General features: G+C 42.1%; 1 protein-coding gene across 1 annotated transcript; it reads right to left on the bottom strand.

The window, feature by feature from the left end:
• Positions 1–5453: 5453 nt before the first annotated feature.
• LOC310823826 (ubiquitin-ribosomal protein eS31 fusion protein-like) lies at positions 5454–8033 on the bottom strand. The gene is made up of 6 exons (XM_083696697.1): positions 7999–8033; positions 7826–7890; positions 7341–7395; positions 7131–7216; positions 6285–6416; positions 5454–5642 (listed from the first exon to the last, which is right to left on the bottom strand). The coding sequence occupies exons 2-6, from the start codon at positions 7871–7873 to the stop codon at positions 5493–5495; spliced, it is 471 nt and encodes a 156-aa protein (XP_083552823.1). The 5' UTR covers positions 7874–7890; positions 7999–8033; the 3' UTR covers positions 5454–5492.
• Positions 8034–16044: the final 8011 nt, after the last annotated feature.

Here is a 16044-nt window from a genome sequence, read left to right as displayed (position 1 = left end):
GTGATCGTAGGCCAATTTCGTTATTGACTTGATGTGACTGTCAAAATTTAGATCTAAGTCCAGAATTACACCAATATTTCTGACTTGGTTTTTAGCCTTGAGGGACAGGGAATCGAGGTGCACACTAACTTTTAACCTTTCTGCTTTTGCACCAAAGACAATAATCTCAGTTTTATCTTTATGTAGTTGAAGGAAATTCTGCCACATCCAATCATTGATCTGTTCAATGCATTGTCAACAGTGTCAAACGCAGCACTAATCCAGCAGTATGAGAACTGAAATTTTGCCAGAATCAGTGTTGAACATCATTCAGGACCTTGATGAGAGCTGTCTCAGTGCTGTGGTAAGGCCGAAATCCATATTGGAAATTGTCATAGCAACCATTTGAGGTCAAAAAGCTACTGAGATGTTGAGATACAACTTTTCCAATAATTTTACTTATAAAGGGTAGACTTGATATAGGCCTATAATTGTAAATTACAGACACATCTAGACTACTCTTTTTAATAGTGGTGTAATAACTGCAGTTTTCAGGGTCTTTGGAAAAATGCCTGATAGGAGGGAGCAGTTAACTATTTGTAGTAAATCCGTTGCCAAGCAGTTAAAAACATCTTTAAAGAACTCATTGGCAAGGCATCAAGGCAGCATGTGGACGGCTTTAAATGTCGGACAGTTAGTTTCCTCTAGAGCTTTGTAGTCAATGGGGTTAAACTGTGTCATGGTCAGCAAATTGCTTCTATGTGAAAATAAAGGTGACAGAACTTTTGTGTTTAGGATGGAAGTCTTGATAGCTTGTCTAATGTTTTGAATGTTACGACTAAAGAAGGAGGCAAACTCATTGCATTTATTGGTGCAGAGGAGTTCAGGCGCTATTGGTGCCGGGGGTTTGTGAGCCTATCAACAGTAGGAAATAATGTATGCGCATTATCAATGTTCTTGCTAATGATGTTAGAGAAAAAAGATTGCCTAGCGCTTCTCAATTCTGAATTGTAAGTGTTGAGTCTCTCTTTATAAATGTCATAATGAATTTGGAGTTTTGTTTTCCGCCATTTGCGCTCAGTTTTTCTGCACTGTCTTTTCTGGGTTTTAACCAATGAAGCATTTCTCCAAGGTGCCTTTTGCTTACCAGAAATTCTTTTAACCTTAGCAAGTGTAATGGCATCAATAGTATTTGCAATTTTAGAATTTAAATTATCTAAAATATCCTTCACTGTGGTTTTAGTGGAGGTTGGTAGCATAGAGATAGCTGCCATAAATAGTTCACTAGTATTCTCATTGATGTACCATTTTGTAACAGTATCTGTTCTAATGTAGATGTCAGGAGCAATAGACATGTCGAAGAAGACACAGGAATGATCATAAAAAGCAACATCATTAACATAACTTGACCCCTAGTGATAATCAGATCCACGGTATGCCCCTGACGATGTGTCGGCCCTTTTACATGCTGAGACAGTCCAAAAGTGTCCAAAATGGCAGAAAGTTCTTTGGTGCTATTGTCGTTAGAATTATCTATATGAATGTTAAAATCACCTATTATAATTAAACAGTCAAAGTCGGTGGACAGGGATGATATGATCTCGGTTTCGGTGAGGATCACAACAGAGTTGTGTACATACCAAAGTTTATTTAGGAATTTGCTGGTGGTGCCGAATATAATGCAGTATTGCAGTAGTTGATTCTGGAGGTGATGAAGGCATAAATGAGGGTTTGTTGAAGGACAGTGAGGGTCGGAGGCGAGCAACATTGCGGAGGTGGAAGAAGGTACTTTTGGTGATGTGGTTAATGTGTTTTTGAAATGATAATGTCTGGTCAAAGATGACACCAAAGTTAAGAACTTGGATACATATAACACAAGGAACATGTACAAGAATCCATTGTCATTTCACAGCATTCACAATCATAAAACTCTCTCGTCAAAGCTCTGGAGAACTGGCTTTAAAAACTTCAACAGATCCTCAGGCTTGACTCCCATGGTGGCAGCGTTGGTCATAGGGTGGAAGTACACCCTCTCATGACCCGTGTTAACCAGCTGACTGTCCAGGACAAACTTCACGCTCTGGTCCTGTCACAGAACAGCGCCAGGGCTATAGCGCGTTGAGGTTGTTGAGGTTGACCTGCCGGTCGTGGCGGTCGGACACCAGCCATAGCTTCTTCTTGTCTTTCATGCTTTTTAGAGACTGCTCTGCTGAGGTCCTGAAGGTGGGGCATCCTCTCCACAGTAAAGAGCTGAGGGATAGAGAGGAGGAGTGTGAATTATAGGCATACAGACTCCAACCACACAAAGCAAACATCTTGAATAGCTTGTGCCCGAAAAGAAAACTGTCAAAACTGGAGCCATAATTACAAAAATAAGTGCCATGGTATTCTTTTGGATTAAGGTTCCATTGTTTTCTTTAAAGATACAAGCCATCAGAGGACATGTTTTGAGTATAAATCAGTCTGATGGTAAAGTGATCAGTCTTGGATGAATTCAATATTGATATCTAAGGTACTCTCTTTGATATAGTCCATTCAGAAGAGAGGCCCCATCCACTATCCCGCAATAAGTTGCGTGCGACCCCTGGTGGAGATCGACTGCTGCACAAATTATTGCAAAGCACACACGTGTCAACTCATTATACAACAATCAACGGCAGCTCCACTACTTTTTCCCTAGTCACCAACGCAATATCAGTGCCTAAAATAAAGACAACAGTGTCTTCTAGAAAATAATTCAAACATAAACATTGTGTAATGTTAATGTAACAGATATGCATTAGAAATGTATGTACACATAAACTGAACAGGCATCTCCACTGCATCCTACCGGTGGATGGTCTTGATATTTCTCCAACTGAGTCCGGAACTTAGGTGATGCCATTGTTGATTTACTTAAATCAAAACACTAATATAGCATATCCGAAGACCTTCGAACAAAAATCTAATTTGGGAAAGTTGTTCCTGTCCTGAACTGAACTTTCATCAATGCGCAGAAGGGTGTGTGCTTCATTTCAGACTGGACTGGTACAAAGAGTAACTAAAGTAAAGTAGGGAGCGTTTGAAGTTGAGGAAATCAAGGCATATCAAAGGACCACACAGGTGTCATGGCTGTTTAAACCGAAGGGACATACAGTGGGGGAAATAATTATTTGATCCCCTGCTGATTTTGTTAGTTTGCCCGATTACAAAGAAATGAGCGGTCTATAATTTTTATGGTACTTTTATTTTAACAAATAGAGACAGAATATCAACAAAGAAGTCCAGAAAAAACACATTATATAAAGTTATAAATTCATTTGCATTTGATCGAAGGAAATAAGTATTTGATCCCCTACAAACCAGCAAGAATTCTGGCTCATACAGACCGGTTATATGCCCATGAGGCACACAGATTACTCCTGTCACTTTAAGAAAGTACTCCTAATCTCTGCTTGTTATGGGTATAAAAGACACCTGTCATTAGAATCAATCTCTTCCATTCCAACCTCTCCACCACCATGGGCAAGACCAAAGAACATTCAAAGGACATCAGGGTAAGAGTTGTAGACCTGCACAAGGCTGGAATGGGCTACAAGACCATCAGCAAGAAGCTTGGTGAGAAGGAGACAACTGTTGGTGCAATTATTAGAAAATGGAAGAAAAACAAAATAACCATCTATCGCCCTCGGCCTGGAACTCCATGCAAGATCTCGCCTCGTGGGGTAAGGATGATCATGAGAAGGGTGAGCGATCAGCCCAGAACTACACGGGAGGAGCTTGGTAATGATCTCAAGGCAGCTGGGACCACAGTCACCAAGAAAACCATTGGTAACACACTACACCGTAACGGATTGAAATCCTGCAGTGCCCGCAAGGTCCCCCTGCTCAAGAAGGCACATGTACAGGCCCATCTGAAGTTTGCCAATGAACACTTAAATGATTCAGAGAAGGCTTGGGAGAAGGTAATGTGGTCAGATGAGACCAAAATTGAACTCTTTGGCATAAATTCGACTCGTCGTGTTTGCAGGGAGATAAATGCTGAATGCTACAATCCCAAGAACACCATCCCCACTGTCAAACACGGAGGTGGAAACATTATGCTTTGGGGTTGTTTCTCTGCTAAGGGTACAGGACGACTTCACTGCATTGAGGGGACAATGGACGGGGCCATGTACCGTAAGATCTTGGACGAGAACCTCCTTCCCTCAGCCAGAGCACTGAGGATGGGTCGTGGATGGGTCTTCCAGCATGACAATGACCCAAAACATACGGCCAAGGCAACAAAGGAGTGGCTCAAGAAGAAGCACACTAAGGTCATGGAGTGGCCTAGCTAGTCTCCAGACCATAATCCTATAGACAATTTGTGGAGGGAGCTGAAGCTTCGAGTTGCCAAGCAAAAGCCTTGAAACCTTCAGGATTTGGAGAGGATCTGTAAAGAGGAGTGGACCAAAATCCCTCCTGAGATGTGTGCAAACCTGGTGACCAACTACAAGAAACGTCTGACTTCTGTGCTTGCCAACAAGGGTTTCTCCACCAAGTACTAAGTCATGTTTTGCTTGGGGATCAAATACTTATTTCCTTCGATCAAATGCAAATTAATTTATAACTTTATATAATATGTTTTTCTGGACGAGATCTCGAGAAAACAAAGTAATGGGCACGAAACATTAGCATCATGGCAGCCACGTTAACGATTTGCCAGCCACAATAAGAATTCCGTTTTTCGTATTTTGCCTTCAAAGTACAAGTCCTTGGTAAAATGCTATATGTATGATATCAAATCAATTTTTTTTGCAGCTTTGCATAGTGCATACTGTGGAAAAGGAATAACTACCTAACTACTTCATCTTATATAAATATATATATAAGATAAAGAATATTATAAAAGGTGGAGGACATTGAAAAATGGTTGGAGCGCAAGTAAATAAATGTAGATAACATAGCTGATATACATTTTAAAAATTAAATAAGAAATAATTATTTAGATTCTTTGTATTATTCTTGTTAATTTGCCAGTGCTCATTAGTTTTGGAAGGAGACTGTGTTGTACATCCAGCAACACTATTTTTCACACCCTTCTAAGCCCCCAATGCATTGTAGCCAATAGTATGGGTGGAGTAAAAGGCCAAGAACACTCCCAATTATGCAGTGCCCCATGATATGACACCATATTGATTCTACAGACTCTACTGAATATTCCCTACAATGCTTTTACTGCAGCACATAGAATAGTGTTTGCTCTATAAAGCAATATGTATCCCATGTAGTGTATTGCATTGGGGAAGTTATCCCATTAAAAAAATATTATGATCAGTGAGAACCAATGTGATTCTTACAAAAATTTAAAATTCCAAAGTAGAAGTCACCACCAACTGTATGGTGCTTTATTCTATGTGAACACCAAATTCAAATAACCACCCCTTACACAAATTTCAAGTAACTTGAGTTTATCATGGTTCAACATCTAACAATTGAAAACACAGAACAGTGGGTGGTTGGTGAAAACATTTTATTAACTCCAGTCCATTAGTTTACTTCTCCTCAGGCTTGTTGAAACAGTAGGTGAGGCAGCATTTGCCACAGTAGTGCCTGTCAAAGTGGCTGGCCATGAACACGCCAGCACCACACTCGTCAGCAGGGCACTCACGACGCAGACGGTGGATCTTGCCGTTCTCGTCAACCTGTGGAGGAGAAACAGTGGATAATACAAGAACAGTCAAATGGTCATGTTTGAGACCAGTTATGGCCATACACTGGGTGTATATGCTCATCTACCTGCTCAGAATAAGTCATAAGAAAAACTTAACCACCACTGCACTTTACAAGAACTTGTCATCTCTGACCAATTATGTATTTTCTGTATGTTGTGTCGAGTCAATGTCTTGTGATTCATTTCAAAACCAAATTTCATCATGAGTGACAATGAAGTTTATTACTACTGTTATCATTTTAGTCAACAGTGCTAAATATCTACAGAACTCATGTCATATCCTTTATTAGCAGTGTATAATATGGCCACATGAGGGCTATGAATACACCTTGAATAGAAATGGATACATCTGGATCTTGACTAAAATGTGCATGTATATTTTCATTCCAAGCTGTGGCAGTGTGAGATACAGAGAGTGTCAATTTAGGTCTATGCACTTCATTGTAGTGGGTTGATGTAAACGCATGTTAACCACGCATTTTGTAACATCCTGCATTTTGTATATGCCTATGATTTTTTCCTGTACATGTCTGACACCACAAACAAAGTTCCTCCAGAAAAATAAAGTAATTCTCATCTATTGGTTGTGGTCCAGTCCAGGGTATTTATTTACCTTGTAGTACTTCAGCACTGCAAGCTTGACCTTCTTCCTCTTGTGCTTGTTCTTCTTGGGGGTGGTGTAGGACTTCTTCTTCCTTTTCTTAGCACCACCACGCAGTCTCAGCACCAAGTGCAGAGTGGACTCCTGTAGAAGCAACAGTTCAGCCAAAGAGACACCCAAACTTAATTGCTAATAAGGCTGTAGTTTAGTGGACAAGGGTACAGCTAGCAATTTGAGCAGTGTTGTCAATAAATCTATATAGTAATTAAATATTTTCACATCCAAGCGATTTGGCACAAAACTACTTTTGATATAATAGCCCAAAGCTGACAGATTATGCATTGAAATGAAAAAATCTGTGGTACTTTCTGATCAGAAATGCATGCATTAGTGGCCTGGGGTGTTCCAGTACTATAACCTACAGTTACCTACATGCCCATGTTGACATGGGTTCAAATCCAGCCTGTCCTACTGACATGCCCCCAGGCGCTCCGCCTTACTTTCCTGTCTTTCTCCACTGCGTCTATTCAATAAACTGATAAAAATACTATGTGGGACTGCCGCAGTCCATTCATAATAATTTAAATATATATGCATTAGATTCAGACACTTCCAGGAAGTATGGGTTGAACAGGGTTGCCACTTTTACAACTGGCAAGTACAGGACAGTTTCCCTACAACCTAATCATATATGAGTTTGCACAAATAAAACATGGTGACAGAACACAACTAGACCACAGCAGTAATGACTATCAGCTGCATTGTGCATTCTGGTGATAGCCTGACAACTTCCTGCAAATACCTAGCCAAATCGTAGGTTTGTTGACCATGTTTGAGGCTGTAATGACGCATGCTCACCTTCTGAATATTGTAGTCAGACAGGGTACGTCCATCCTCCAGCTGCTTACCAGCAAAGATCAACCTCTGCTGATCTGGAGGGATACCTGGAGAGAACGAAACAATGGCAAGCAGCCATGGATGTCTACCAATCAACATCCTTGATATGCACCAACACAGATCATCTTACAGGTCAGGTAATTCAAAGTATGACAGAGAAGAGATGTATACCTTCTTTGTCTTGGATCTTAGCCTTGACATTCTCAATGGTATCTGAAGGCTCAACCTGGACGCAGAAAGAGGTGTCAGTCTTGGAACTGTCACATGTATCATTTGCTTATTCATATCAAGACAAAAATAGCCAATTGACCGGCGTAAGGTTTTTTATCTGCTAGTCATAAATGTTACAGTTAAAATATAGCATGAGAGGACTCAGACAAAACTGGTTAGCTGACCCGGTCTTTTACGCGTGTTTATGCAGGACCAATGTGGCTAAAGTTAATTTTTAGTCAGCGAAGTGACTGACATCAATACCAGTTTTTCTGACTGCTAAGAGTCAATATCCACATCAATATGTTTTACTTGTAATTTATCAGATCACATATCGGCTGACATCATTACATGCATGATCATGACAGATCTTAACTAGAACCATACGCTCGCGGAAAAAGAAAGGAACCTCGTGAAGCCCTCCATCACAAGTCCGAAGTACCCACCTCGAGGGTTATGGTCTTCCCTGTGAGGGTTTTAACGAAAATCTGCATCTTGGCATTCAATCCACCTGCACAACAGAACGGCAATACTGTTTTAAGAATTATGTCGACGAAAACGCACTCTAAAATGTATTTATTAATGTAAATATCACTTGAAATAGAGAGCATGGTCTTACCACAATCTCCTGCTAATGGCGGATCGTGAGAAAAGGGCGTTCGTAGCGTGCGACGGGGTTTTCTGGGTGCGTTTGCAGGGAGTAGGCGTTATATAATATGCCTGTTTAAATCCATCACAAACAATTTTACATTTTAATCTACATTTCTCCTTTTAAATGTTGTTTTGTTTTCTATATTTTTCCTTTTAATACAAAAATGTGATTTATTAAAGCTCTATAGAGTTGTGACGAAAAACTACATTTCCCATACATTCCCCTCGACATATCCATAGCAACTTTGGCTCTTGTGAAACCATGCGCTGATCTGCAAGCAAAAAGTGAAAGAAATCCAGTAATCCATTAGATTAGTCCATGAAATAATAATTTCTGGGACTGGAAGCCCTCATTACTCAGTTTTTGGTGGAGGAAGAGCCCTGCCCCTGCCTCCTATCAAAACTGCAAGTGACAAGAACTTCTTACATGTAGCATCACTTTGTGAACACATCAAGGAATGTCTCTTGTCCAGATGAAGGGCCTGATGAGCAATGCTACATCATTTAAGTTCTGCATTTGATAAGGTAAGATATCTTAATATAGCAGCATATTCTTTCCTCCGCTTCAGCATCTTTGGAGCAACACACACATTTGAATAGCTACCACAACACACAAGAAAACTGTAAGCATAGGGCCTATATTTATTTGTCAAGGCTTTGTGAAGAATTTGTCAAGGCTATATTATTAGTCATTGCATTGCACTCACTGTATTTCTTGATTCTTTGGTTATTATTGTCAGGTCATTGAGTATTAAACTGCATACGAAACAGTCCTTACTGCCATCAAGAAAGAGTATGATGACTTCAAGCTGGCACATGGCAAATTGAAGGCCAGGGTGGCACAGCCCATGGTGTTTTATTTTTTATTTAACCTTTAATTATACAGGAGAAACACACTGAGAACAAGACCTCTTTTGCAGGTGCACCCTGTCCACAATATCTATACAATTACAAAACAACACATACAATACAGAAATCAATATATCATATAAAACCAAGAGAAGAGAAAATCAAGAGAAACAATCATATCCTTCACCAAAGAGGTCCTCAATCAGCATTTTAAATTGCCAGAGTGGCACCAGAACAACCAACTGGAATGTTTTTTGTAGATTGTTCCAGCAGTGAGGTGCACCACAACTAACCCTAACCGGATTTACCCAATTCGGTGGAGACCTGAGGACCCGAGGAACCTACGAGTTCGGTAATTTATGTTCTTAAATTTCAATAACGAGGTTAGGTAACCTGGGAGTTTATGCAGTAGGGCTTTATACACAAAAAGGGAGGCTTGAAGACATCTACTGGACTTTAACAAGGTCCAGCCAACCCTTTTTTATAATCTTTATTTAACCAGGAAAAGTCTCATTGAGATTAAAAATCTCTTTACAAGAGCGTCCTGGCCAAGACAGGCAGCAGCACAATTAACAGGGTTGCAGACATAAAAAAAAAATTACAATGAAAATAAAGAATAAATTACAGAATCAAAAAAATATTCATCAGTATTCGTCACAAATCAACATCAGGGATCAAACAGGAGCAATATGAATCAGCCAAAACATCTACAGCCAGATGTGCCTGCCTCCAAGTCATTTAGAATTACTTTAAATGCATCCAGTGAGACCAGCTCCTGAAGATTCAGGTAATTTTGCAACTGACTCCAAGCAGAGGGAGCAGCATACCTAAACGCCCTTTTTCCCAGATCAGTACAGACTTTAGGGACAGATAGTAGGAATATGTCCTGGGAGCAAAGACAATATCTTCCCATACTTTTCTGAAGGATGTAGATCCCTAGGTAAGATGGAAGCAGACCAAGAATAGCCTGATAAATAAAAATATGGTTAAGTCTACGGGTGGACAAGGCAGACCATCCAATCCGAGCATACAAAGAGCAATGGTGAGTAAGGGCTCCATGGTAGACAGTATCCAGCGCGTATAGGCATTGCGAAGATACATGCATGTATATAACATCGCCATAGTCCAGCACAGACATAAAGGTGGCAGCAACAATTCTCCTTTTGGCCTTGAAGGAAAAGCAAGACTTCAACTTCAGTTTTTTCATCAATTGCTGAATGTGAGGCTTAAAAGAGAGAGAATCATCAATTTCAATTCCTAGATATTTGTACTGATACAGACTCAATCTCAGGGCCTTGAAAAGTGGTGATGGATGGAAGGTTCAGTGGCTTTGATTTTGGATTTTGAAACATTATGAGTTTTGTTTTGTCAGCATTCAAAACAAGTTTTAAATCACACAAGGTACGTTGTACAGTATTAAAAGCAAGTTGTAGCTCACAAAGAGCCTGGTTTGGTGTAGACACAGAGCAGTATATGACAGTATCTTCGGCATAGAAGTGGAAATTTGCGTTGGAAACATTTTGATCAAGACTGTTGATGTATATATAATGAATAGGAGTGGTCCCAGGACCGATCCCTGGGGCACGCCCTTGGATACACTAAGGGAGCTAGAAGTGATCTGCTTCTGCACGCACTGAGATCTGCCTGATAGATAATTTTCGAACCAGCAGACCGTTTGTTCTTACAGTCCTACACTGATAAGTCTTTGCTTTAATACTGCATGATCCACAGTTTCAAAAGCCTTACATAAGTCAATGAAAAGGACTGCACAATGTTGCTTGTTGTCTAAATATTCAATAAAATAATTTACTACTTTTAGGACCGCTGTAGTTGTACTGTGTTTTTTCCTAAAACCTGATTAAAAATCAGTTAAGATATTGTTAGTAGATAAGAACTATTTCAGTTTCACTCACAAGGGATTCTAGAACCATAACCAGGACAGACAATTTGGACCTTTATGGGCCTGTAATTGTTTAAGACTGTCCTTTCAACAGGGGAAGAACAAAGGCAGATTTCCATGTAAGAGTGTCCAAGGAGAAATTAAAAAGATATATCAAAGGAGTGCGATAAAATCAGCTGCTAGCTTTAGAAAGTAAGGCTCCAAGTTATCAGGACCTGCTGATTTTGTAGTGTCTAAAGGTTTGAGGGCTTTATGCACCTCTGAGACTGTAACCGGATTAAAATTAAAGGATAGACTTACCGTAACATGACCGTCAGAACAAACAGTAGGGGAATTCTCATGAGTAATGTTGAGAGAGTCAAACAAGGAACCAGAGACAATGAAATGCTCATTAAAACAACCAAGCATTTCGGCCTTATCAAAGATTTTATGTGAGTCCTTAACAAGGACTCATGGAGGAAGCTCAATGCCATTTTTATTTCCAGCTAAGGATTTAATAGTCTTCCAAAATTTCAAGGGATTGTTTAGATTGTTTGAAGTTTCGGTGAGGAAATGGTCGGCTTTGGCTTTTCTAATTGCAACTCGCCTGAAAAGCAGCCAGTCTGAATCAAGACTTGTTCTGCTGGCTTTTGCCCATGCCACATTGCACTCGTGAAGTGAGTTGGATAAATTTGGAGTGAACCATGCATTGTTTCGGCCTTTTACTCTGAACTTTCTGATGGCAGCATGCTTTTCTTTCTTTTTTTTTTAACTTAGTTTTTATTTCAGTTTCAGCAACTTATACAATCATATCCACAATTTTGTCTACTGCTTTTTTTTCAATCTTTTAGCTGTACATTTTAAGAAAAAAAATAAAAAAATGAAAAAAAATAATAAAAGGGGGTGCACTCTTTAGCTCCTCCCTTATTACAGTGGATATGTCTTTCCTTAAGGAGGAGAGGATGTCAGCTTTGATTGATGCGATGTTCATGGTCGAGCTCACCACGAGTTCAGGTGGGGGTTGATGGAGGTCATCTGAACTCTTGTCCGATTATGTGGTGGGCGCACCGTCGTGTTTGTATTTTCGCAGCTTTGACGCCATTCACGTCGATTTTACTGACCTTTTAACTACACTTTGGTTTATTAACGATAGTTTTTTAGCGTTTTACGTGCGATTTAAAATGTAAATGTCATTTAAATATGAAATTAGTAAGGATTCTGCAGGAGCTCTGAAAATTGCGTCTTACTCCATTGCCGCTCAGACAGCATGCTTTTCTGATGGGAGCATGCTTGTCTTTTGATAAACTATGCAATGATGAGTATTAAAACTATCACCTGTGATAAAGCAAAGGGCACTATGGTATATTGTATCCAAAGGTTTAAGAGTAGTGGCTGCTGCATTTTGGTAGATGATATCACCATAATCAAGCACTGGCATGAAGGTTGATTACACAATCTGCTTTCTGCTGTTCAGGGAAAGGCAAGATATATTCCTATCAAAGAAGCCCACCTCAAAGGTTCTGGCAAGTTGACATTAAATGTGTCAAAGTTGAGTATCATTTTAAACATCCACCAAAATGTTAACCCCAAAAAAACGTCAACAACAGGGCATAAAATTAACTTTTTGGTCTACCAGCCAATGTGTCTGTGTGGTGGAATTCCAAGTTAAAATACTTTGAAATAAAATGCCAAAGACTAGAGCTGATGGTTTATTCAGAGACTTTCATCACAAGTAACAAAAGCCGAGGTGGTTCGCGAAGCATCTCCTGTTTGTCTTGTTTATAAAGTTCAAATTTAGGTTCCATCCCCCATATGCAAATCATTTACACTTCCTGGATGTTCGCCACCAGTATCTTTCACCCGGTTTCCATAACTCACTTTTGGCTTCTTTGTCCTGTCCCACATGGAATGTCCTCAATTGGTTAACATTACATCACCCCCTGCACTCCTCACCACCAACTCCTGCCCTCCATGCTCTGGTCATCTGCCTCCTCCAAGCTCCAATCCCCCCATGTAACCTCCAAGAACCTCTCCACATCACTCCTCTCACAAATCAACCTCTGGCCATCTCCCGGTCCTACTCCCTCTCTACATCAACCTGTCCCCCCATGGAACATCCACAATTGGCCTCCTTGTCCTGTCCTATGTGGGATGTTCTCTCTTTATTTGCTATAGAAATTTACCATATCTGGTGGATGAGAAAATTCACCAGCCACTCTTATTTTTTACCAGCCATATTTAAAAAAACAAAAAAAACAATATTAAGGCAAAGATCACAGAAAAACATTAGCACGACTTTCTGACGCATTGAAAATTACTCCCTGCACAGAACGAACCTCCTGTAGGCTTTAAGTTTCGCGTCTATCCCTGTCAAAATACCGCTAAATATTTTCCCTAGCATGTTTTCTATCTCGTTACCTTTTACTGATACTTTAATTCAGGTTTTAACCAGAGACGTTGTTGTAACTAAGAAAGCTCATAGACTATGGGGTTTGTTTGAAAGTGATGAGAAGCGTGAGTGGGCGGTAGTTACAGTCAGCTGGAGGAGGCAGGAGGAGTGTCGTCACAAATGTTGCCATAATTGCGGATCGCACCAGTTTCGTTTTTAAATTGAAGCATAATATTCGCGAACCTTTGTTGGCTACCCGCCAAAGTGGCTGGTAAGATCTGCAGATTTACCCGCCAATGCCAAAATCTACCTGCATTTGGCGGATGTTAATATTTTGCCCTGGTCAACAAGTATAAAACACATAACTCAATTTTCTGGTCAGACAGTTCTGGGGGCTGTATGGGCGTTAATGTTGCACGCTTGATTGATAGCTCCCTTTCAACGCCTCCTACGCTGCTTCACACAAACAAACAAACTCACATGGCTAGCTACAGACGGAGAATCGGGCTCGTTCAGCCATATATGCATGAACCTTCAGATTCTGATTTCAAAGAAGAAGCAGCGGTCCCACCACAACGAGACAGCGTTCTGCACAAATTGCACAGATCCACCATAGCCTAGTAGCAGAGGGGGTTGTAATGCTATTAGCTAAATAATGTTAGCCAGTGCAGTCTATGATGTTTGTTTCTAAAATGTTTCGAATGTAGCTTGCTGCCTCATCATCCATGACATTCATCTATTAGATGTGCTTATAGTTCTGTACTTTAATTACCAAGTATTTAGCTACTGTTGAAATGTGTAAATACTTAGCTAATTCAATGACTTGGCAAAGATGCTTATAGTTATGCGCCTGTCAGTATAATTCATCATATCAATTCAATGACCACCATTAGCATACTGTACACCTGTTACCCTATGATGATCTATTGAACATAGGACAGTATTCACAGCTGTGTGTCTCGAAATCCTGTGTCCAGGTGCCCACAGAGGTTTTTGCTGCAGAGAGGTTACACCGGTGTGTATAAATCATATGAAGCAGTTTTCTTCATCACTGGTGCATGTCTATGTTAATTATTACAACTTAATTCTTCAATAGGTAATGAACAGGTGCAGAGAGCTTCCTGAAGATCACAGGTGCATGACCTTATATCCTGGCCTGGAGCCTGTGTGCCTGAACCCATATTCCCTCTATAATGCACTGAATAAATATAGGGCAGACCATAGACCCATACCAATCACACAGAGAGCGGCGAAAGTAAATAAAAACTATACCGGGGAGGGCCCGGTATGTTGCCGATGTGGACGACCTGCCCCACCTCCATCACTGGGCAATTCGCCTGAACATGGCCCGGCCGTCCGCATTGCCAACACACCCCCCCTGCCGCTCGGGGTGCTTCCTGTGGGGCCAGGGCTGGTTCTCGACATGCCTGCCCCTGCCATCTCGTCTTTGGGGCGGCACCGGCCTCTCCTCCTCCGGCAACACGGCTCCTTCCGGGCGCCGGCCCCCCGCCCCCTGGCGCGGGGCCGGGTTTGGTCGCCGGGGCTCCTGTGGCGGGAGGGAGAGATGGTCCTCCGCCAAGGTAACGGCGGCCGCGAGATCCTGGGGCCGATGGTACTGGACCCAGGCGGCGGTCCGGGCCGGGAGTCCCGTGAGGAACTGCTCCAACACCACCCGGTCCCCGACCTCCTCCGCCGAGCTGTTCCCTGGGTCCAGCCACCGCCACGCGCTGTCCCGCAGCCGCTGGGCGTAGGCAAAGGGCCGGCTCCCCTCCTCCATCGTCAGGGCCCGGAACCGGCGACGGTGTTCCTCCGGGGTGAGGCCCAGGCGGTCTCGAATCGCCCGGGCTAGGGAGGGGTAATCCCGCTGGGCGGCCGTTGGCAGGCTGTGGGCAGCAAGCTGCGCCTCGCCTGACAGGAGGGGCAGCAGATGGTATGCCCACTCGCCGTCCGGCCACCCCGAGATCCTCGCCGTCCCCTCGAACACCGCCAGGAACGCCTCCGGGTCGTCCAGGTCCCCCATCTTCTGGAGGTGTACCTTGGGGGGACCTTGTCCCAACCCGGGCGCCGGTCCCGCTTTGATGGCCCCGACGAGCTCCCGGAGGAGGGCACGGTCCTCAGCCCTCGCCGTCGCCATCTCTCCCATCGCGGACTGCTGCTCCTGCTGGAGGTGGGCCTGCTGCTCCAGTATGATGGCCATCCCTCCGATGGCCGCGCTTAACGCCTCCATTTCCCACCGTCTCTCTGTGTCCCTCGTTGGGCGCCACTGTAACGGGATCCGTTGTACACAGAGGCGGACGCAGTGTTATGATAAGGGAATGGTCCTGTTTATTTAGCTGTTTAGTTGACTTTCCAGTCATTGGCTTTCCAGCCCTTCCTCTCTCGAAAGCAGAGGCACACACATCTTAAACCATTTCGTTAACGAGGCTTCATTCGCAACAGGTGCGCAACAAAGCCTCGCTTCCGTAACCCTGGCCACGGTCCTGTAGCTCCCTCTACAGGCCGAACGCTGCATGTCCCCCCACAGTAAGATTACCTTATTCAAGTGACTTGGGCATACAGTGGGGGAAATAATTATTTGATCCCCTGCTGATTTTGTTAGTTTGCCCGATTACAAAGGAATGAGCGGTCTATAATTTTTATGGTACTTTTATTTTAACAAATGGAGACAGAATATCAACAAAGAAGTCCAGAAAAAACACATTATATAAAGTTATAAATTAATTTGCATTTGATCGAAGGAAATAAGCATTTGATCCCCTACAAACCAGCAAGAATTCTGGCTCATACAGACCGGTTATACAGTCATGAGAAAAAATTAGGACACCCTATGAAAACCTTTGTCTTCTTCAACATATTCAAACATATGGACATTTGATATTCATTTGAACAATATTGAA

Source organism: Argentina silus (assembly GCF_951799395.1).
Source record: "Argentina silus genome assembly, chromosome: Y".
In the NCBI taxonomy this organism is placed as follows: Eukaryota; Metazoa; Chordata; class Actinopteri; order Argentiniformes; family Argentinidae; genus Argentina; species Argentina silus.
The sequence above is the reverse complement of the archived record's forward strand: the minus strand, read 5'-3'. Positions and strand labels throughout refer to the sequence as shown.